At 45.1% G+C, this 22,209-nt stretch overlaps 1 protein-coding gene across 7 annotated transcripts in view; it reads right to left on the bottom strand.

Moving 5' to 3' along the window:
• The window catches only part of FRMD4A (FERM domain containing 4A), a 518,054-nt gene that overhangs the window by 161,774 nt on the left and 334,071 nt on the right, over positions 1 to 22,209 (bottom strand). For all 7 annotated transcript variants that reach the window (XM_069547510.1, XM_069547509.1, XM_069547508.1 and 4 more), the window contains exon 3: positions 6,268 to 6,362. In XM_069547510.1, the coding sequence (XP_069403611.1) occupies positions 6,268 to 6,362 (95 nt within the window). The remainder of the gene's footprint in view (positions 1 to 6,267; positions 6,363 to 22,209) is intronic.

Below are 22,209 nucleotides of genomic sequence, written 5' to 3' on the forward strand. Positions count from 1 at the left end.
AACTGGCTACACACAAGAATCACCTGGAGAGCTTTCAAAAATCCTCATGCTTGGGCGACACCCCAACCAATTAAATCAGAATTTCTGGGGGTAGGGCCCGGACACTGGCATTTTATAAAGAGTCCAAGGTGAATCCAATGTGGAGTCAAGGTTGAGGACCATGTCAGTAGCAAAACATTGATTATTTTAAGGTCCAATTTTTACTAGGACTTCCCTGGTGGCACAGTGGATGAGAATCTGCCTGGCGACACAGGCAACACGGGTTTGGTTCCTGATCCAGGAAGATTCCAAATGCCATGGAACAACTACACCCAAACACTGCAACTACTGAGCCATGTGCTGCAACTACTGAGCCCGTGTGCCTGGAGCCTGTGCTCCAAAACATGAGAAGCCACCTCAATGAGACACCTGAGCACAGAAACGAAAAGTGTAGCCTCCGCTTGCTGCAACGGAAGATTGCATGTGGCAATGAAAACCCAGCACAAACAAAAATACAATAAAAACATATTTAAAAAAAACTTACACTAAGCTCTTACTTGGCTTCAGAACATTTTAAAGACTGCTAAAAGGACAAAGCTAGTGGAGGTGATGGAATTCCAGTTGAGCTGTTTCAAATCCTGAAAGATGATGCTGTGAAAGTGCTGCACTCAATATGTCAGCAAATTTGGAAAACTCAGCAGTGGCTTCAGGACTGGGAAAGGTCAGTTTTCATTTCAATCCCAAACAAAGGCAATGCCAAAGAATGCTCAAACTATCGCACAATTGCACTCAGCTCACACGCTAGTAAAGTAATGCCCAAAATTCTCCAAGCCAAGCTTTAGCAATACATGAACCGTGAACTTCCAGATGTTCAAGCTGGTTTTAGAAAAGGCAAAGGAACCAGAGATCAAATTGCCAACATCTGCTGGATCATGGAAAAAGCAAGAGAGTTCCAGAAAAACATCTATTTCTGCTTTATTGACTAGGCCAAAGCCTTTGATTGCGTGGATCACAATAAACTGTGGAAAATTCTGAAAGAGATGGGAATACCAGACCACCTGACCTGCCTCTTGAGAAACCTATATGCAGGTCAGGAAGCAACAGTTAGAACTAGACATGGAACAACAGACTGCTTCCAAATAGGAAAAGGAGTACATCAAGGCTGTATATTGTCATCCTGCTTATTTAACTTCTATGCAGAGTACATCATGAGAAATGTGGGCTGGAAGAAGCACAAGCTGGAATCAAGATTGCCAGGAGAAATATCAATAACCTCAGATATGCAGATGACACCACCCTTATGGCAGAAAGTGAAGAGGAACTAAAGAGCCTCTTGATGAAAGTGAAAGAGGAGAGTGAAAAAGTTGGCTTAAAGCTCAACATTCAGAAAATGAAGATCATGGCATCTGGTCCCATCACTTCATGGCAAATAGATGGGGAAACAGTGTCAGACTTTATTCTTTGGGCTCCAAAATCACTGCAGATGGTGACTGCAGCCATGAAATTAAAAGACGCTTACTCCTTGGAAGGAAAGTTATGACCAACCTAGATAGCATATTGAAAAGCAGAGACAGTACTTTGCCAACAAAGGTCTGTCTAGTCAAGGCTATGGTTTTTCCTGTGGTCATGTATGGATGTGAGAGTTGGACTGTGAAGAAAGCTGAGTGCCAAAGAATTGATGCTTTTGAACTGTGGTGTTGGAGAAGACTCTTGAGAGTCCCTTTGACTGCAAGGAGATACAACCAGTCCATTCTGAAGGAGATCAGCCCTGGCATTTCTTTGGAGGGAATGATGCTGAAGCTGAAACTCCAGTACTTTGGCCACCTCACGCGAAGAGTTGACTCATTGGAAAATACTCTGATGCTGGAAGGGATTGGGGGCAGGAGGAGAAGGGGACAACACAGGATGAGATGGCTGGATGGCATCATGGACTGGATGGATGTGAGTTTGAGTGACCTCCGGGAGTTGGTGATGGACAGGGAGGCCTGGCGTGCTGCGATTCATGGGGTCGCAAAGAGTCGGACACGACTGAGTGACCGAACTGAACTGAACTGAAAATGTCATCATAGTTTTCATTGATCACCACACTTCAGATATTCATTGATAACTATCTATGGACACCTCAGAAATAAACTGTGTGATTGCTTCCAGACCACCAAAATAAAGTGAGTGTCACAAAAATGAGAGTCACATGGATTTTTTGGTTTCCCAGTACATATAAAAGTTATGTTTACACTATACAGTAGTCTATTAACTCCACAGTAGCATTGTCTAAGAAAACAAGGTACATACTTTAATTAAATATACTTCATGGCTAAAAAATGCTAACACTCATCTGAGCCTTCTGTGAGTTGTAATCTTTTTTACAAGAGTAACATCAAAGATCACCGATCACAGAAAACCATAAAAAAATACAGTAAAAATGAGAAAGTTTGAAGTATTGTGAGAATTACCAGACCATATGACACAGAGACACAAGATGAGCGAATGCTGTTGGAAAAATGGCACTGACTGACTTGCTCAATGAAGGGTTACCACACAAACCTTCAGTCTGTAAAAAACACAGTATCTGTGAAGTGCAATAAAAGAAACCATAAAAAAACAAAGTGCGCCTGTATATCTTTTTATTTGTGCTGAGTTATTAAAAATAAAAGGGGCTAAATGCACATGAATCCGGAAATAGAAAAAGACATTCAGTGGGAAAAGTGGTGAAATTTGAATACAGTCTGTAGTTCAGTTACTAACAGTATCAATACCAAGGTTGATGTCTTAGTTTTGATACTTATCACATGGTATTTATGAGATGCACATTAGGGGAAGCTGCGTAAGGGGATATGAGAACTCTCTACTATCTGTGCAGCTTTTCTGTATAACTAATTATTTCTACATAAAAATTTTAAAAATTGAATTTAAAAAACAGAAGATAGACCTAGTACTAATCCTGCATTGATTAACTAACAATAGGAAATATCCCTGGACACAGAGTCTGGCACTGTGGCCTTGGACGCTATTAATGAATGCAAGTTAGGGGTGAAAGGAACTTAGGGAATCTTCCAGTTTCATCTACATTCTGTTTCATATCTCTTTTCTCCATGCCCATCCAGATCCCACAAAATGTCATCAACAGCAGTTCACACTGAAAGACTCACTGACTATACACGAGTCACATATTGTACTATTAGGAATTATAACACTGCTGGCAATTCCTAACACTAGTGCAGTATTTTATAGCTTATAGCATTTTTTTCTTCTTTTTTTTGGCTGCACCATGCAGCATGAGGGACCTTAAGTTCCCTAACAAGGGATGGAACTGCCCCCTGCACTGGGAGAGTGGAGTCTTAACCACTGAACTGGCTGGGAAGTCCCTACAGCACTTTCTAAGTCTTGTTTTGATCTGAATTAAGAAAAAGGCAAATGCATGGGGTATGCCATGGATTGCAATAAAGGAAAGAAAATGCAGAAAGTTCAACTGCATTTTATTATTAAATACACAGTGTAGTACCTGCGGAAATCACCCACACACAAACACACAATACACACGCAAAATTTGAAAATCCAATTATTAAATGATCTGGCATTACTGTCTAGCAGTGCCCAGAGTGAGAGCAGAGGCGGGATACAGGACAAGGATAATGGTTACCGACATATTATCACCACCCTAGACACTTCCCTGGTGGCTCAGATGGTAAAGAATCTACCTGCAATGTGGGAGACCTGGGTTCGATCCCTAGGTCAGGAAGATCCCTTGGCAACTCACTCCAGTATTCTTGCCTGGAGAATTCCACGGACAGAGGAGCCTGGCGGGCTACAATCCATGGAGTCACAAAGAGTCGTACATGACTGAGCAACTAAGCACCCTGCACAGACCAAGCCTCACCCACAGGCACCGTTCTTTGGTCACAGCTTTCATTCATTCCTTTCCCACCAAGAAAAGGAGAAAAGATCAGATGACCAAAGAGGCCATGAGCCAACGCCCTGGCCCCCGGCGTGGTCAGCCCTTGACTGACAATGCCCTGAGTCACGGCCACCCCTGCCTTCCCTTTGTTCTGTCTCTTCATCCTGGTCTCTTGGAGGCTGGTTCCTGGTTTCCTAGGGGTCCCTGATACTCACTGTCCCACGGTGAGTCAGGCCCATCTGCCATCTCTTTTCCAGGAACTGTCTGCCAGCTGCAAAGTCTTGTCCACCAATCTCGGCTGGCTGTTTACCACTTCTACAATCGCCAGAGGAGCCCTCTCACCCACACCCAAGTGAGGAGGTTGGTGGCGGCCACTTTTCCTCTGGACGGTGCCAGACGATGGTTCATATCCTCCTTATCACCCCCGCCCTCCCCAACAGGGCTCTCCACCTGCCAGTTCACAGTCCAGGGAGAGGGACCCTTCCCTGCAGCCTGTGTGCCTCCGGCCTGCGTGCCTCCAGGCTGCGTGCACGTGTACACACACAGACACAGGCATGCATGCACACACACACACACACACACACACACACTCCCCACCAGCCCAGGGAGCCAGGAGAGTCAAGACCTGGAACAGACAGATATATACACACACATAGGCACACACACACACTTTCCCCACTGGCCCAGGGAGCTTGGGGCAGACAGGCTCCATTTGATGGGACAGGTGGGTGGTGCTGTGTGGTTTTCCTGCTTTCATCTCTCCTGGGAGCAGAGCGACTTTCTCCCTGACGTTCATTTCTTCCTGGCTGGTGCCATTAGGGCTGTGATTTGAAACCTTCGGCAGGTATATTTTTTCCTCCTGGGCCCAGGACAATAAGCTCATTCTCTGACTCGTTTATCCAAAAGGGAAGTCGAATTGGGACCCATCTTGAGTTCACTGGCTCTCTGAGAAGAGGAAATGTACTTGGGAAATGTGAACAATGGGATATGATGAATTGAAACTGTGGTTTCCTTCTAATTAGTGAAATATGTCTGAGTATCAGTTGAGAGGGTTACAGTGGTTTTTAGGAGAAAGGGTAGAAAATAACTACATTCGTGAAAGTGGGTATTCTCCATGTATATTTGTACATTTGTCTTAAAGCATTTTTTAAAATTACTCTGCTGGCTCTTTCCCATCACAGCCCTCCAGGTCACAGCCCTGTTTACGAGGTCCCACCCACAGGCACAGCAATCCTTCTATACCAGGAGCAAGCCTTCCTGCCTCCCTTCTGGCTCCCTCCGAGGCTCCAGGGCCAGGGGCAGCCTGTTCCTCCCGACTTTCTGGAGCCAGGTGTGACTCTGCCCCCAGTACTGCTCACACTGCCACCTGAAAGGTTGCTATTTTAGAGTGTTGATTATCTGCCCAGTTTGCCCCAGACAGTCCCAACTTTCACCCTCTTTTACCCACAGGGTCCTGATATGGATGATAAATGCTGCGGCCGTCCCATCCATCTGCAGCTCCCAGAGGGTCCTCGCACATATACACCTGATCATCTCTCCCACTGACCGATGTGGGTGCCCGCAGTCCTTGCTCCTGAGCCCAGCCTGCTTCAATGGGACCTGCCTCCCTGAGTCGGCTCGTCCAGATGCTAGCCTAACCCTAATCTATTAATGTTTTAGGACATCATCTCTGTAATTCCAAGGATCTGGAGGAGCATGTGTGCAAGCGTGTAGTGTACGCACAGAGGAGGAAGAACTGTAAAACATTTGCTTAGAACAGAGTATCGAGGAATTTGTGCAGGTGTACACCGTACTCTTTTATCAACAATATATAAAGAAGGAAATTGAAATTTTAGTAAAGACACTCCTTCCTTGTGTTGCAAAACACCACTTTAGAGAGCCACATTGAAAGATCACTGAACACAAATGTACTTTTCTTCAGATGAGCAGTCTTGAATTTTCCATTTTTATAGTCTACTTCATCGTTGACAGTGAAACTGCACAGATACTCTTCATTTTGAATGTATCATCGCATTGACTTCCTGTTATTGTTATTCCAACACTGGAAAGAAATGCTGCATTTCCAGACGTTTTCGTTTAACTCTAACAGAAAACAAACCCAGACAAATCTACTTTTTTTAAAAAAAGAAACATTTCAGTTCTGAACACGCACTGGCTTGATTATAGGAACTGGTTTACCTAATAATTTCATAATATGAGCATCACCCTAATTATATCCTTTGGCTGTTCCAGGCATGATCACAAGGCCTTTGAAATTCAAATGATGAACTTGGACTGACCCTGAACCATGAGACCTAAGTGGCCTGCAGCAGCCTTCACTGCAGACAGTTGAGACAGTGCGATTTCGGGTTCCATATTTTCCTTTCAGGTTCTCTGAACATGTGCGTACTTACGTCTCATCTGTGAAGGCAATTCCAAAGTATTCCTTCTCCTTCAGGTTAAAGTGAGAGGCCACGAGGTCAAGCAGCTCCTTGGCCAAAAGCTTGGGCTGGAGAGAGAACAAAATGGAAGAGCAAGTGATGAGAGATTCCGTTTCCTGAAACATGCAATCTCAAGCTCATATATCTTGAAGGGAATGTCTCAAAGTTCAAGAATTGTCCATACATGTGGTGTTTATAAAACCCAAGGAGTTGACAGTGAGGACAGGGCCGTCAGTGGACTGAGACCGTCTGCCTTTTTTCCTGGTAGTTTGTTCTACCAGCAAATGGTACTTGCTCACTGACAAGGCTGTCAGACCCCACAGCTCTCCTCCCCCACGCAGGAGAACATTTGATGCTAAGTTGACAGGAAGATATCTTATTAAAAAAAAAAAATATATATATATATATATATACACGTGAAAGTGGAGTCACTCAGTCATGTCCGACTCTTTGTGACACCGTGGACTGTAGCCTACCAGGCTCCTCTGTCCATGGGATTTTCCAGGCAAGAATACTGGAGTGGGTTGCCATTTCCTTCTCCAGATCTTCCCAACCCAGGGATTGAACCCGGGTGTCCCGCATTGTAGGCAGACGCTTTACAATCTGAGCCACCAGGGAAGTCCCTTATATAAATACAGAGTCATACATACGTAATGGGCTACCCTGGTGGCTCAGATGGTAAAGAATCTGTCTGCCATGCAGGAGACACGGGTTCGATCCCTGGGTCAGGAACATCCTATGGAGAAGGAAATGGCTGCCCACTCCAGTATTCTTCCTGAGAAATCCCATCGACTGAGGAGCCTGGCAGGCTACAGTTCATGGGGTTGCAAAGAGCCAGACAAGACTAAGCAACTAAGACTAACATATGTAATATATATATGCTATGACATACATCAAATATACATTGCATAACACAAATGTTACATAATACTATATTAACACTATAATTAATATATTATAGAATGTGAAGATAGATATATTGGTTTGGCCAATAAGCTCATTTTGATTTTCCCATAAGATATAGTGGAAAAACTTGAACTCTGTAGCCACCTTATATATATATATATATATCTATATATATATCTATCTCTCTCTATATATATATATATTTACCATGCACTTATATAGTATTTGCTATGTGCTATCTGCTATGTGTTAGGGCCTGTTCCAAGCACTTTACAAACACCAGCTTCTTTAACCCTCATCACAACTCTATAAGGTGGTTCTATTATTAATTCCATTGTATGGGGAGGAAACAGGTGCTCAAAGATTAAACATCTCTCTTTAAGTACTGGGGTTGAGATTTAAACCCTGGCTCCAGAGACTACCCTTGACTATTCTATGCGTGTGTGTGTGTGTGTGTGTGTGTGTGTTGTGTGTTACTCAGTCGTGTCCGACTCTTTGCGACCCCATGGACTATAGCCCATCAGCCTTCTCTGTCCATGGAATTCTCCAGGCAAGAATACTGCAGCGGGTTGCCATTTCCTTCTCCAGGGGATCTTCCCAACCCGGGGATCAAACCAGTGTCTCCTGCATTGGCAAGCGGATTCTTTACCATCTGAGCCACATGGGAAGCCCCGATCATTCTATATGCTCCCATAATTTAAAATTCAAACAATAAGAGTATCTTCCTGCCAGAAATGTTGACATTAAGGCCAAAGGAACTTGAGAATAGTTATTTAAGAATAAACCAAAAATCTGCCTCTCCAAGAATATTTTTATCACCAACTCTTTCCTGAACATCTCTGCCAATCTAAAGGAGTGTGTCAGAGCCTTAGCTATGAAATCATTGTAGCTGTTTGCATCGTCAACACATCCATCACTCTGGCCTATCACTGTTGAGATGACCACAGACTACGAGGCTCATATTTTATTTTCTTGGGCTCCAAAATCACTGTGGACAGTGACTGCAGTCATGAAATTAAAAGGTGCTTGCTCTTTGGGAAAAAAAGCTGTGACAAATATAGACAGCGTATTAAAAAGCAGATGCCTCTCTTTGCTGACAAAGGTTCATATAGTCAAAGCTATGGTTTTCCCAGTAGTCATGTATAGATGTGAGAGTTGGACCATAAAGAAGGCTGAACACCAAAGAATTGATGCTTTTGAACTGTGGTGCTGGAGAAGACTCTTGAGAGTCCCTTGAACAGCAAGGAGATCAAACCAGTCAATCCTAAAGGAAATAAACCCTGAATATTCATTGGAAGGACTGATGCTAAAGCTCTAATACTTTGGCCACCTGATGCAAAGAGCTGACTCACTGGACAAGACTCTGATGCTGGGAAAGACTGAGGACAAGAGAAGAGTGTGGCAGAGGATGAGATGGTTAGACAGCATCACCAACTCAATGGGCTGAGTCTGAGCAAATTCCAGGAGGTAGTAAAGGACAGGGAAGCCTGGTGTGCTGCAGTCCACAGGGTCACAAAGAGTCAGACACGACTTGGCAACTGAACACCACCACCACCACCACCACCACCAGGTTCAGATGTAGGAGGGGAAGGAAAGGCTGATAACAGAGATGCGGAGCCAAAAGGTATCAACTATTTCTAAATTGCCTCCAAGATCAGGTTTTTGTAGATGCATTGCCTTTATTCTACAACTGCCCTGTTCCAAGCATACTCCCTGGATGTCTCTAAGCACAAAGCAAAAAAGGATTCGAGAAGGGAAAACGTGTGTGTGTGTGTGTGTGTGTGTGTGTGTGTGCACGCGCATGTGTGTATATTTCCATTAACACACATTAGTATACCATTCCTGAGTATATTTCCTGTTCCGGTGGTTACTTGGTTCCATTTTTCTATTAAGAGGGTGGATAAGATGTGTAAATCAAGAGTTACATACCAGGACTTCCCTGATGGTCCAGTGGTTGAGGATCTACCTGCCAGTGCGAGGGACACGGGTTCGATCCCTGATCTGGGAGGATCTCGTGTGCCATGGAGCAACTGGACCTGTGCACTGAAACTACTGAACCAGTGTGCTGCAACCACAGAAGCCTGAAAGCCTAGAGCCTGTGCTCCACAATAAGAGAAGCCACCGCAGTGAGAAGCCCACACACAGCAACTGAGTAGCCCCCACCCGCCGCAACTAAAGAAACCCTGTGTGCAGCAGCAGACAGCCAACACAGCCACAAACAAAATACACAAAAATTAATTTTAACAAAGAGTTACATAACAGTTTTAGAACTAGCATAAGATCTAGCAATTCCACTTCTGGGTATTTATCCAAAGTAAACAAAAACACTAACGTGAAAAGACATATGTACCCCCTTGTTCACTGCAGCATTATTTACTACAGTCTAGACATGGAAGCGAGCTGTGTCCATCTGTAGATGAATGGGTAGAGAAAATGTGGTATATACACAGTGCAGTATTATTCAGCCATAAAGAAGAGGGAAAGCTTACCATTCACAACAACATGGGTGCACCTTGAGGGTATTATGCTAAACGAAATAAATCAAACAGAGAAAGACAAATACTATATGGTTTCACTTATATGCGGAATCTAAAAAAGAAAAAAAAAACACTTCATAGATACACAGAACAGACTGATGGTTGCCAGAGATAGGGGGAAGGAGTAGGGGTGGATGAAAAGAGTTAAGATGGTTAAAAAAAAAAAAGAGTTACAAGACAGTTTAGTTTCTTATTTCACTTTTTTGGTGCTACTAAGGACTGTACTGTGTCCCCTCCCAAATGCATATGTGGAAGCCCTAAACCCCTCCGTGATGGCATTAGGCAGTGAGGCCTTTGGGAGCTGATCAGGGTTAGATGAGGTCATGAGGGCAGGTTCTCATGATGGGATTAGTGTCCTTATAAGAAGAGATCCCAGTGAGCTGGCTTGCTCTCCTTCCCCCAAGTGAGGACAAAGTGAGAAGGCTGCAGTCTCCAAGTCAAGAAAAGAGCCCTCATAGAGCCCAACCAGGCTGGCACCCAGACTTTGGACTTCCACCCTACAGAACTGTGACAAAATCAGTTTCTCCTATCTAAGCCTCCAGGTCTACTGTATTTGTTAGGCAGCGACTAAGACAGGGGCACTTCCTTTGATCCAACAAACATTTATGGAGTGCCTAAAATGTGTAGGGTACTAGCGAACCCTGCAGGAGATATGCAAATGCACAGCACACAGTACTTGCCAACAGGCCCTTAGACTCTCGTGAGGGCACAGAGTAACAGCTAGTGTTCATTGCAAAAAGCCAAAGCAGATGGTTCCGTCTCTGCTGCCTCATCCTGGGCTCCCAGCATGGCAGCCTCAGTGTCTCATCACCACCAATTTACCAATGAAAACTGCCAAAAATGATGACAGTGGTTTTGAAGCGGGGGCAGAGCTTCCTCCCCTCAAAGGACATAAATCAACAGGAGAATCCATTTTGATAAATCAATGTCATCCCATATGCTATACTTCCATTCACACTAAGGCGGGCAGGGGAGTAAATGTGGCACATCTCAGAGCGTCATTAATGAGTGACAAGTAGAATCTAAGGGGAGGAGGGCTCTTGGAGCTTCAGGCTGTATTTGTTAAGGGACGCTGTGGGGCTGTGTTGCGAGCATCACCTCCATCCCCACGAGGTACCTGGCTGCCCAGATAAAAAGTATTTAATGCAGAGACTGTGACCCACTGGAGGGAGGCAAGGCAGATTTTTACATTGCAAAGTACCGTAACTCATCCTTCCAAATGCTCGCATCCCTTTCAGAGCAGTCACAGCATTTCTATAATCTGCTGTTTCTTTAAACATTTTGATCATCTTTGGGGTCTGCCTTTGAAGCTTGTGTCACATGTGGAAAAGCATCCTCACTGGTCTCGGAACAGATTTGATTTTTTTTTTAATGGCAAAAGTCAGATGAGGTCAACTCTGGTGAATGGTGATAGAGGGTGCATGGGGGGAGCACACTGGATCAAACTGGTTTCCTAAAATGACATGTCACTGCCATTATTTGTGGGTTCTTAGAGGTAATGGGGAGATTCCCAGTCCAAACTTGGAAAATGATGGAAATAAGATTTCCTTCTCTTTGAGAGTTAAACTTGAAAGCCATCATCTCAAGAGAAATATCCAGAGGTATACAAATCTACCCAAGAAAAGAAGAGAGTTAAACTTGAAAGCCATCATGTCAATGGAATTGACCAGAGGTACACAAAGGAGATCCAACCAGTCCATTCTGAAGGAGATCAATCCTGGGATTTCTTTGGAAGGAATGATGCTAAAGCTGAAACTCCAGTACTTTGGCCACCTCATGAGAAGAGTTGACTCATTGGAAAAGACTCTGATGCTGGGAGGGACTGGGGGCAGGAGGAGAAGGGGATGACAGAGGATGAGATGGCTGGATGGCATCAAGGACTCGATGGACGTGAGTCTGAGTGAACTCCGGGAGATGGTGATGGACAGGGAGGCCTGGCGTGCTGCGATTCATGGGGTCCCAAAGAGTCGGACACGACTGAGCGACTGAACTGAACTGAACTGAACACAAATTTACCCAGGAAGAGACTAGAAGTCATCTATCACATGACTAAATACTGTAATCGTTCCATAGAATGGGCTGGGTGAATGACCAACCAGTGTGCAGGAGAGGTGGTGGGGAGTCTGGAAAAAGGAAATGAGCTGAGAAAAGTACTGTAGTCTTAGCCCATAGGCCTTAAATATTAATATTTGAGTCCCAGCAGTAAGGCCTTTTCTCTGTAGAAATGGAGGCATGGGGCTACCTTAGCCAGTCATCTGAAACACTCAAATTACATATTTAATTCCCCTTCTTCCAATCTCATGCCTTTCAAAGAACTTACTGAGGTACTGCCATGTCCTTCATATGAGTAGTCTCCTATATGACGACATTATCATCTAAATTAAGAGATTTCCTGGCAGTGCAGTAGGTAAGAATTTACCTTCCAATAAAGTAGTGCAGGTTTGAACCCTGGTCAGTTCAGTCAGTCAGTTCAGTCACTCAGTCGTGTCCGACTCTTTGCGACCCCATGAATCGCAGCACGCCAGGCCTCCCTGTCCATCACCAACTCCCGGAGTTCACTCAGACTCACGTCCATCGAGTCAGTGATGCCATCCAGCCATCTCATCCTCGGTCGTCCCCTCTCCTCCTGCCCACAATCCCTCCCAGCATCAGAGTCTTTTCCAATGAGTCAACTCTTCACATGAGGTGGCCAAAGTACTGGAGTTTCAGCTTTAGCATCATTCCTTCCAAAGAACACCCAGGGATGATCTCCTTCAGAATGGACTGGCTGGATCTCCTTGCAGTCCAAGGGACCCTCAAGAGTCTTCTCCAACACCACAGTTCAAAAGCATCAATTCTTCGGCGCTCAGCTTTCTTCACAGTCCAACTCTCACATCCATACCTGGTCAGGGAGCTAATAATATCCCAAATGGCTCAAGACCGAAAAACCAAAACATAAAACAGAAGCAATCTTGTAAGAAATTCAATAAAGACTTTTTAAAAATGACCCACATTAAAAAAATCTTAAAAAAATAAGACACATTCCTCTTCTGCTGTCATGGTGACTGGCAATGCCCTAGCTGGTAGCCGCTCTACCAATGAGAGCAAGCTCTCCCACCCGCCTCATGGATGAGTAGCATGAGTGAGAAATAAACCTCATTGTTCGGTTTCCACTGCGACCTTAGGGGTTGGTTTGTCATCAGACAATAACCTAGCTTATCCAACTGATTCAGGCACTGAAATTTTAATTCCCTGTATGGTAGGTTTAAAGCTATTTAAGGCATCAGTCAGTGATTCCCTGAACTTGCAAACTAAGACAATATCCCACCTTGATGCGGTGGTGATTAATGAACTTACATCGTTCAGAATGTTTCCTAAACTCATTTGGTGAACACTGCTGGGTAAGCAGAAAGCTTTATGCTATTAGTTACTTTGAAGGGACATTTACAAAATATGCTGATTATAATTTGCCAATTAGTTGTGCTGTAAACATTTGTGGAGCTTTGCAGGATTTGGCTGGGAGCAAGGCCAGCCAGGTGGCCTGTAGACTGGTCAGGTTCTACAGGACAAATGTGGCTGAGGCCTCAATGCCAATGAGAGCAAGCAAGCCCTGTGCGTTGTGGGTTAGAAACAGCCTGTTCTGGATCACTGGCACCATCCAGGCTCTCCAAGGTCACGACATTTAAGACTGACTTTCTCTTAATCCATACTGAACTTTGTTCACTCAATAGCTTTTCTCATTTTCTTTTTCTATCTCAAATTCTTTTCCCATGTGCCCTTCTTGGCTTTAAATCCTCCTTATAACTGACAAGTAGAATTTATTTATAAACGTCTTACTCTACCATGCAGATCTGAGTTCCCAGGGCTCTGGACTGCTCCAGTGGGAAACTGAAAACACACCTGCATGGACAGGGTTCCAGAATGGGCCCCGTCTATACTGGCTTCCAAGGAGGGACATGATTGGATTGTAAAGATCAAAAGAACACTTCACACGGACACATGGCTATACAGTGCTCCGGGCACACACGATCCTTTTAGCTGACCTTGTGAACTGTTCAAGCAAAGTGTGGCGAGAGGAATCAGCTGACCAGATGATACCCTAGTTCCTCTCTAGTTCTCCCTGGAATATTTTTATTATCAATCACACAGTGTACTTTCCGCTTAACATGGATCCATTCCAAAGAGACACTCTTAGACAAACTGTGTAACTGCTATGAATCTCAGCATTTTCCTCTATAAAATTATGAACTAGATTGATGAATTAAGACTCCTGCCCTTGGATTCTTTATTCACTAAGCTTTTTATTAAATTTAGTTCCTTCCTTCCCTAAAACCTGCCCAATGTTCTCAAGGGTCTAGTCACTTTTTCTAAAAAACTCTGCAACCATTCTGGATCTCCCTGGATCTCTTAAATCTATCAGTTAACATAGACATCCTTCTTATCCAATCTTGGGCAAGTCACTTGACCTTTCTGCACCTCAGTCTGCTTGGCTGCAAAATGGGGATGATCTCTATGCCCACATCATAGGACTGCAATGAGGACTGAATGAATTAATATTGACCCGCGTTAGGTGCCAGAGCAAGTGCTTGAGACAAAGTGAATGTTCTATGTGTTCACCATTATTTCAGATGCTCATTATCTCACCTATGAATTATTATAATAATCTCCTAAATGGTATCAAGTTGTAAAGGCCAGTCTGGTATTTAAGGCCACTCTTTTGAATATAGGGCCTATCCAATCTCACTTTTCTCCAATTCTCTCCCAAAGTGCTCATTTCTGTCCAATCTGTTTGTATCAGAGTGAAAAAAAAAACAAACCCACCAATCTCATTTCTATTTTCAAACCTTTGTCCACAATATCCTCTCTCCCCTGCCCCCTCCCATTTAAGTTCTATTTTGCTCAAGGCCCACTTCTTCCAGGAAGGACCCTGGATCATCCCATCTCTAAATGGTCTCATTCTCCTCTGAACTCCTCTAGCATTTACCACAGGGATTTCATTCATCCTTGGCATGCACACTCTTATGTTGCAGTAAATTTACTTATTTTTATTATCCTTTAACTTTTTTTTAATTGGGGTACAGTTGCTTTGCAATATTATGTTGGTTTTTGCTATGAATCAGCTATATATATACGCAAATATATCTCCTCCCTCTTGAGCCTCCCTTCCCTGCCATCTCACCCCTCTAGGTCATCACTGAACTGAGCTCCTGTATTATACAACAGGTTCCTGCTAGCTATCTATCTTATACATGGTAGTGTATATATGTTAACCCAGTCTTATAGTTCCTCCCCTCTTCATGTCCACACGTCCACTCTCTATATCTGTGTCTCTGTCCCTGCTCTGCAAATAGGTTCAACTGTACCACTATTTTTTTAGATTCCACCTATATGCATTAAGAAACAGTATTACTTTTAATTCAAACATTTTTTAAAGTATGGTAAAACACACATAACATAAAAATTGAGCATCTTAACCACTTTTAAGTATGCAGTTCAATATTATTAAGTATATTCACACTGTTATGCAGCCCTAGAATATTTCCTCTTGCAAAATAATTCCCCATCCCCCCTCCTCCAGCCCCTGGCAGCCATCAGTCTGCTTTCCATTCCTATGAACCTGACTACTTCAGGTACCCCATCTAAGTACAATTATAAAGTGTTTGTCCTTTTGTGGCTGGCTTATTTCACTTAGCATGACATCTTCAGAGTTCATTCACGTGGCAGCAGGTATCGGAATTTCCTTTCTTTTCAGGGCTGAATAATATTCCACAGTATGAATGAACCACATTCTGTTTATTTATTGATCCACTGATGGACACTTGGGTTACTTACGTGTTTTGGCTTCTGCAAATAGAACAGGGTGCTCTGAACATGGTGAATTAGTTTGTGACATGACTTGCTGTGCCCTGTAATGGGCTGAATGGTGACCCCCTTCCAAAAGGTCTATCCTAAATGCTGGAGCCGGTGATCATGACCCTCGATTGTAAATGATGTGATTATGAGCCTTGAAAGGAAGTGCAATCACACAGATCCTTCTAGGAGAGAGACGGATGGAGTTCTGACACATACAGCCGCACACCAGAGGGCCGTGTGAAGACAGAGATGGGAGTGATGAAGCCGGGTGTCAGGGAAGGCTGGCAGTCACCAGAAGCCGAAAAGAATGGATCTTCCCCTCCAGCTTCCGGAGGAAGCTCAGCTCTGCTGACAGCTTGACTTTGGCTTCTGCCTTTCAGAACTGTGAGAGAATGTGTTTGCTATTTCAAGCACCCAAGTTTGTGGTGATTTGTTACGGCAGCCTCAGAAAACAAACGCACACCTACAGACAGAAGCCCCGCAGAACCTGGCGTTCAGGTCCTACCAACAGGAAAACCCAAACCTCTTGGTTGTTTGAGACACAGAATGGGGTCTCCGCAGAAAGCCCTGTACTAGTATTTGCACTTTCTCTTTATAATGCCATTGACCTGGGCAAGGAGGCCGCAAACACAAGTCCAGCTGGGGACACCTTTGTCTTAGGGGCTGATCGGAGGTAGCCGATGGCTGCTGGCAGCTTCAACTCAGTCACTTCTCCCCTCAAGCCCTTTCCTGTCATCCCCCATTCCTTGGGGGCAACTCACAGATTTGAAATCAATGGAATTGCTACTTCTTTTTTTTTATTTTTTTTATTTTTTTTTATTTTTTTATTTTTTATTTTTTAGTTTTTTATTTTTTAAATTTTAAAATCTTTAATTTAAATTAATTGCATTAAAAAATTAAAACGGCACACGGCCCCCATCTGTGCTTTGGGAGGAATCACGGGGCTGGGAGACTGAGAGATCACTCTCGCCCCTTTCCTTTCTCCCCAAGGCTGTTCTGGACAACTCACTTGTGGCCACAGTGCCCCCTGTGACCGCCAGGCTGCTGGGGACAGCTGGGTCTCACCTCCCCCTGGGCACCGGGTACTGCCATCCCCCATCCCAGGAAAATGTGATTCCCGCCCCGGAGGAGGCGGAGGTGGAGCAGCTGTAGCGTGGCAGAGTCCTGTGCGGAGAGTGGAAAGAAAGAGGTCAGTGCTCTTTCTTCCCAACTTTTCTGAAAACCTAGAGGGAGACAGGGAGGTGAAGAGGGCCAGCTCTGAATTACTGATGCCAGAGCTTGCCTTCGGCCTCTTTGAAGCCCTGCCTGTTATTGTTTCCTGGAGCAGCTGGAAACCTGGCTCCCGCCCTCCCCTCCCCCCTGGGGGGCTCGGCAATAGGCAGCCGAGCGCTGGTTGGCTGCTCCTTCATCCTGGGGAGGGGTCGCAGCGCAGGCGGTCGAGAGAATGCATGAGGTCATCCCGCACACAGCCGCGGGTCTAGCTGCGCTCCCCTTCGCGGTCGCCCCCTTGATGCTCTGGCTGATTAGCTGGGGAGGCGGGCTTCCTTCCTGCCTCTTCCAGCAGCCCTGGGTTCCCGTGGCTGGGGGCAAATGCGGGGAGGCTTTATGTAGGCTGATTCGTTCTTCAGGGCTCCCAGGCACCTGGGATAGACAGGGGTAGGGATGGGGGTGTTGTAAACCTCAGTGGATCCTGACAGAGCATTTCACCATTTGGGAGGTCCCCATTCAGTCTGAACCCCAACTCATTAGAGGACAGGAGACAAATGCTTGACCTCCAGCTCAGGAGGGACCAGCAGCGGAGCATCGCAGCAAAGCTGACTCCAGACACAGCCAATACTAAGGGTTTCTGTTTACTGGTGCAGCATCTCTCCCAGCAGAGAAGTGAGTCAGTCCTTACCCAGGAGGCGGATGTCAGGATCACCCCAATGTAATATACAGAGGAGCCAAAGCCCAGAGAAAGGAGTAACTTGCCAAATGCACAAAGCTAGTAACCAGCAGATTTAACTCAATGATCAGGCGGGTATAAATCACCTAGGAACACCGGATTATATAAAAAGCTACTGACTGGTTACCCAACCTATGTTTAACTGATAAGGCAGGAAACTAAGATTCATGGTGTTGAGAAGCCTGTCCATGGACAAGGGAGGTCACCTTAGTGATCAGCAAACATGGGGCCAGGACAGCCCTTTGCTAGTCCATTTTGGGCTTCTCTGTTGGCCCACCTGCCAATGCAGGAGATGCAGGTTTGACCCCTGGGTCGGGAAGATCCCCTAGAGAAGGAAATGGCAACCCACTCTAGTATCCTTGCCTGGGAAATCCCATGGACAGAGGAGCCTGGTGGGCTACAGTCCACGGGGTCACAGAAAAGAGTCAGACAGAACTTAGCAACTGAACAACAGTCCACTTAAGCAGGTGGTTTGAGAAAAGGCTGCAATGATCTGAAACAGGAAGGAAAGAAAACCAGAGGGCATCAATCACGTGGGAGTCCTGGCAGACAAAAAGCTGTCTCTGCACACACCATGCTAATGTCCAGGTTTCCTGGCCCTTTCCCGCTTTCCCTCCCGCTGCCGCTACCCCTTTACCCTGGGGCACCACCATATTCTACAGCCCCCTGCCCCCTCCAGGTTCTGGGCTGCATGCTTCACTTATATCATCTTATTTCATCTTCAAAGCAAACCTGTAACACGTTGTAAGCATGCAGGCACTGGAGCTTAGAACTGTCACTGTGCCCAAGGCACAACCCCACAGGGGCACAGTGCAGCCAAGGGGCTCGAGACCGGGACTGACTCCAAAGATTTGGTTTTAAAAGCTGCATAATCCAGCAAGTAACAGACAGCACAGACAGGAAGAGTTTGAAGCTGCGTTTTTTAAATGCAACAGAATTCTGCCAGACAATATGTTCCCAGAGGGCAGGATCAGATTTGATCAATATGTGTAGCCCTGCATCCAAGCACAGTGCCTGGCACACAATAGGTGCCTAATAAAGGTGGTTTGTTATTTTTTTTAATTGGTAGATCAGGACAGACTGAAGGGTCTTGGTTTGATTGCTCTACCAGTCTAGCAAGAAAGCTGACCATGGGGGAGAATGAAACCTCCATGCTCTCTCAAGCCTGGTTGGAAGCACAGAACTCCTAGGCAGAGACTGTGGGGCCCCATGTGGTCCAGAAACCACAGACCCAGATGCAAGACAGTCCCCAGGTTTCAACAGGGTCTTATACCTCCAGGTACCCACGAAGGACACTCTGACATATACTTTGGCAAAGTTACTCGTATCCCCAAGAAAGGATGTTTGTGTCTGTACTCCTAACCCCGCCTTTTAGTGCATCTTTTCTTCCAACCTGACTTCTCCCTGCAACCAACTCCCTTTAACTTCATCCCTCTGCCTCCTCCCCATTCTCACTCCTTCCAACAGACCCTGTCATTTAATCCAGCATCAGGGACTTCCAGGGAATAACCTCTGCTTTCCCACTTACTTGGCCCCTTCCTTTATACTATTCTTCTATATATACTATATACTTATATAATATATACTACCTATATATTATTCTAATATATACTACCTATATATTATATATAATATATACTACCTATATATTATTCTAATATATACTACCTATATATTATATATAATATATACTACCTATATATTATATATAATATATACTACCTATATATTATTCTTTATGTGGTACTAATGTATTCCCTTGTTCTCATCCTCTCATTTCCACATGGTTTCTTCCATATTTTGCTAAGATACACCCTGGTCCCAGTGTGGGGAAAAGTTGGGGTTGCTATCAGTCTGGGAAGCTGAGTCTTTTTCATCCGTGCATTTGAATGATGCCCAGTGGGGAGGCTCTGACAAGGGCACATAATCATTACTCCTCCAGAAATGCAAAGTGCTCCTGCCAGCCGGCTGGGGAGCCTGCTTTATTCAGGGTCTGCTCCCCGGGGACTCCGGGTGGGCGGGCAGGTGTTCAGGAGGGAGTGCCTGCTGATTAACACAGTACTCCCCCAGACTCCAGCCTGCTCAGGGCAATGTCACGCAGACTGCTCGTCCAGGATGGCTCCCCTTGGCAGCCTCTCCGAATTCATGAGATGAGATAACCGCTTCAGTGAGGCAAAAACACAAAGAGATGCATGGTGTTCAGATGGTCTCTATAAGGTTGGACTGGCTGACAGTCTGCAGCCCCAATTTGGAGATGCTAAGGGTCTTGGGATTCACTGTCCATGGTAATCATGTCTACTACTTCTATTTTTCCCTTTAACTCAAAGCCTGCCCTGCATACCAGGTTATGACCCTATTTTGTCCTACCACGGGTGATAAATTACTATTTTTGACGTAAACCACCCATACATTCCCTGGAAGGTGAAGTGAGTTCTCCAGGATGAAACTGGCCAATTGGTCACCTTTCCAATGGGACAAATGACACTCAAACCCATTCAAACTTGAGGTCTTTGTGACAGTGCACACTGAGGTCTTAGCCCTTGCCTAACGTTCAGGCAAGAGTGAAGAAGAGCATCGTTCCAGGGCACAGGACATTGGAGCTTTGAATTAGCCCTGTGTGTTTCACCGGAGGCTGTGGAATCTAAGGCAAGGCTCGACCATTCCAACCATAAGTTCTGTAGTCCACGGTATCGAGGAGCTCTTAGGAGTCTCATTGGTAAGGGGGCGATATGGCAGTAGCGCAGAGACGAAGAGTTAGGATAGAGCCATTTTCTGGGACAGGTACATGTGATATACAGAAGGATGGCACCTGTTGTCTTATGCCAAGGGCATGGATGGTTTTCAGAGAGTATGGCTTCATCACCCACATACAGGAAATAGACAGCTTGCCTTCTGGCATGATGATGGGGAGAGTGGGACATTGTGAGGGGCTTAAAAATATATATGGTGCTTTGATGGATCTTAAAATGTAAGAGCCCTTTTCACGCAGTCTAGTCAGTGGATTTGTAGTCAGACGCCAGGGCTTGGAAACCCAATTCTATTCCACGTGTAACATGACCGGCATTTATTTTCACTTTGAAACATTGGAACAATAACACCTACTTCATGGGTTGCTGTGAGGAGTCAATACATGATCATTTATAAAGTACCTGGTGCATGAAGGTGCTGAATAAAAGCACACTCTCCTTTTCTCCTTCCATGAGTAACTGAATCCCCATACAAATTACTTATCCCCTCATCGCTTTGACAGGGGTCTACTCTGATCGGAATTTAAATCCTCTTTTGAGTGAAGTGTCATATCCTTTATCTCAGGGACCATGAATAAATCATCACTAGGCTAGGCAATAAGGAGAAGAGAAAGCAGACAACTTCCCTTGGAAACGAACATTTGGGTAGACTTGCCCTAAATAGCACCCATCTCTGCTCCCAGTGTCTGCTCAGTGATGCTCGCCTCCATTCACTACAGTGATGTACTCTCCTGCTTCTTTAGGGTTAAAACGACATTTACTGGCCAGAAAGAAATCTCTCTCCTGCTCCAGGGACTTATCCAGGCTTGGTGCTGGCTTTCTGAGGTTGGTTAGCATTTTAATTTGGAAGTTCCCCAAGGCTCCTCCCTGTGGACCCTCCCCCCATGGCTCTTGCAAATTGCTGGCAGGTACAAGCTAGAGAGAGATAGTGAGCTCTGCCCATGATGTCATTTCCAATATAATTAAGAAGGCACTCTCGCCGCCGGGGGTGGGAGAGAGATGAGAAAGTGCACAGGCACTGGTGTCTCAGGAGGTAAAGGAGGGAAGAGCAACTTTTGGCTGAGGAATATTTATTCCTGAAGAGCCGTTTCTCTGAAGTCAGCCGACAACAAAGCACTGCAGCCCCTCCCATGCAATGTGCTAATTAAGTGGATGAGAACAGATGATGTGGTACGGGGTCCAAGGAAAAACCGGGCGCCTATAAGACCCCCATTCTCAGATTAGAAATACTATTTTATTATTTGCCTACATTAACCCCCCAGCCCCACTTTCAGAAGGCTCAAAGGAAGCTTACAAAAGTTAAGATGGTATAAAATAGTGGGATTAAAACACTAAATAAGACAGACTCCACTGAAGGTGATCAAACACGTGAAATAAAGTAGTTTCTGGTGCTGACCAGGTTACACCAGTTTTGTTAGCAGACCCAAGAAGCACGCTAAGTTCTCACACACAGGCAAGCCTTTCCTGGGAGTGCATCCAAGAAGGAATTTATCAATTGGTCCCACATGGGAAGGGACTACAGACAGCATGTCTTCAGCACAGTCCCTGGGAAGGACAGGATTGTTTCGTAGTTTAGCCCTCTACGCATCCCCCTCTCCGCTTGGAGCAGGTTTTAAAGCAGTCTCCCGGAGCCCGATGGGATATTCTGGGACAGGCCTTATGTTTGATTTATTTACATAAGTGAATTTGGCTGGAAATTTTGGAGGCGATATTTTATTAGGTTCTTAACACATGCTCGCGTCAGCCATTAGGCAGCTTGGCACTGATGTTCTGTCTTGACTCTGAAGCCAAGCCACCGAAGAAATTGGCTGGCAGTCCAATTCAGGCAAACCACACCAGCCTCCTGCAGACTGATAAGGTGAGAGGAAGGAATTGTGTCCAAAAATTCCCAATGGGAAAAAGGAGAAGCAGGTGAGCTGAGCCAAGTGCCCTTGGACATGGCGGGGAT

The sequence above is a fragment of the Ovis canadensis genome, chromosome 13 (genome assembly GCF_042477335.2).
Source record: "Ovis canadensis isolate MfBH-ARS-UI-01 breed Bighorn chromosome 13, ARS-UI_OviCan_v2, whole genome shotgun sequence".
NCBI lineage: Eukaryota > Metazoa > Chordata > Mammalia > Artiodactyla > Bovidae > Ovis > Ovis canadensis.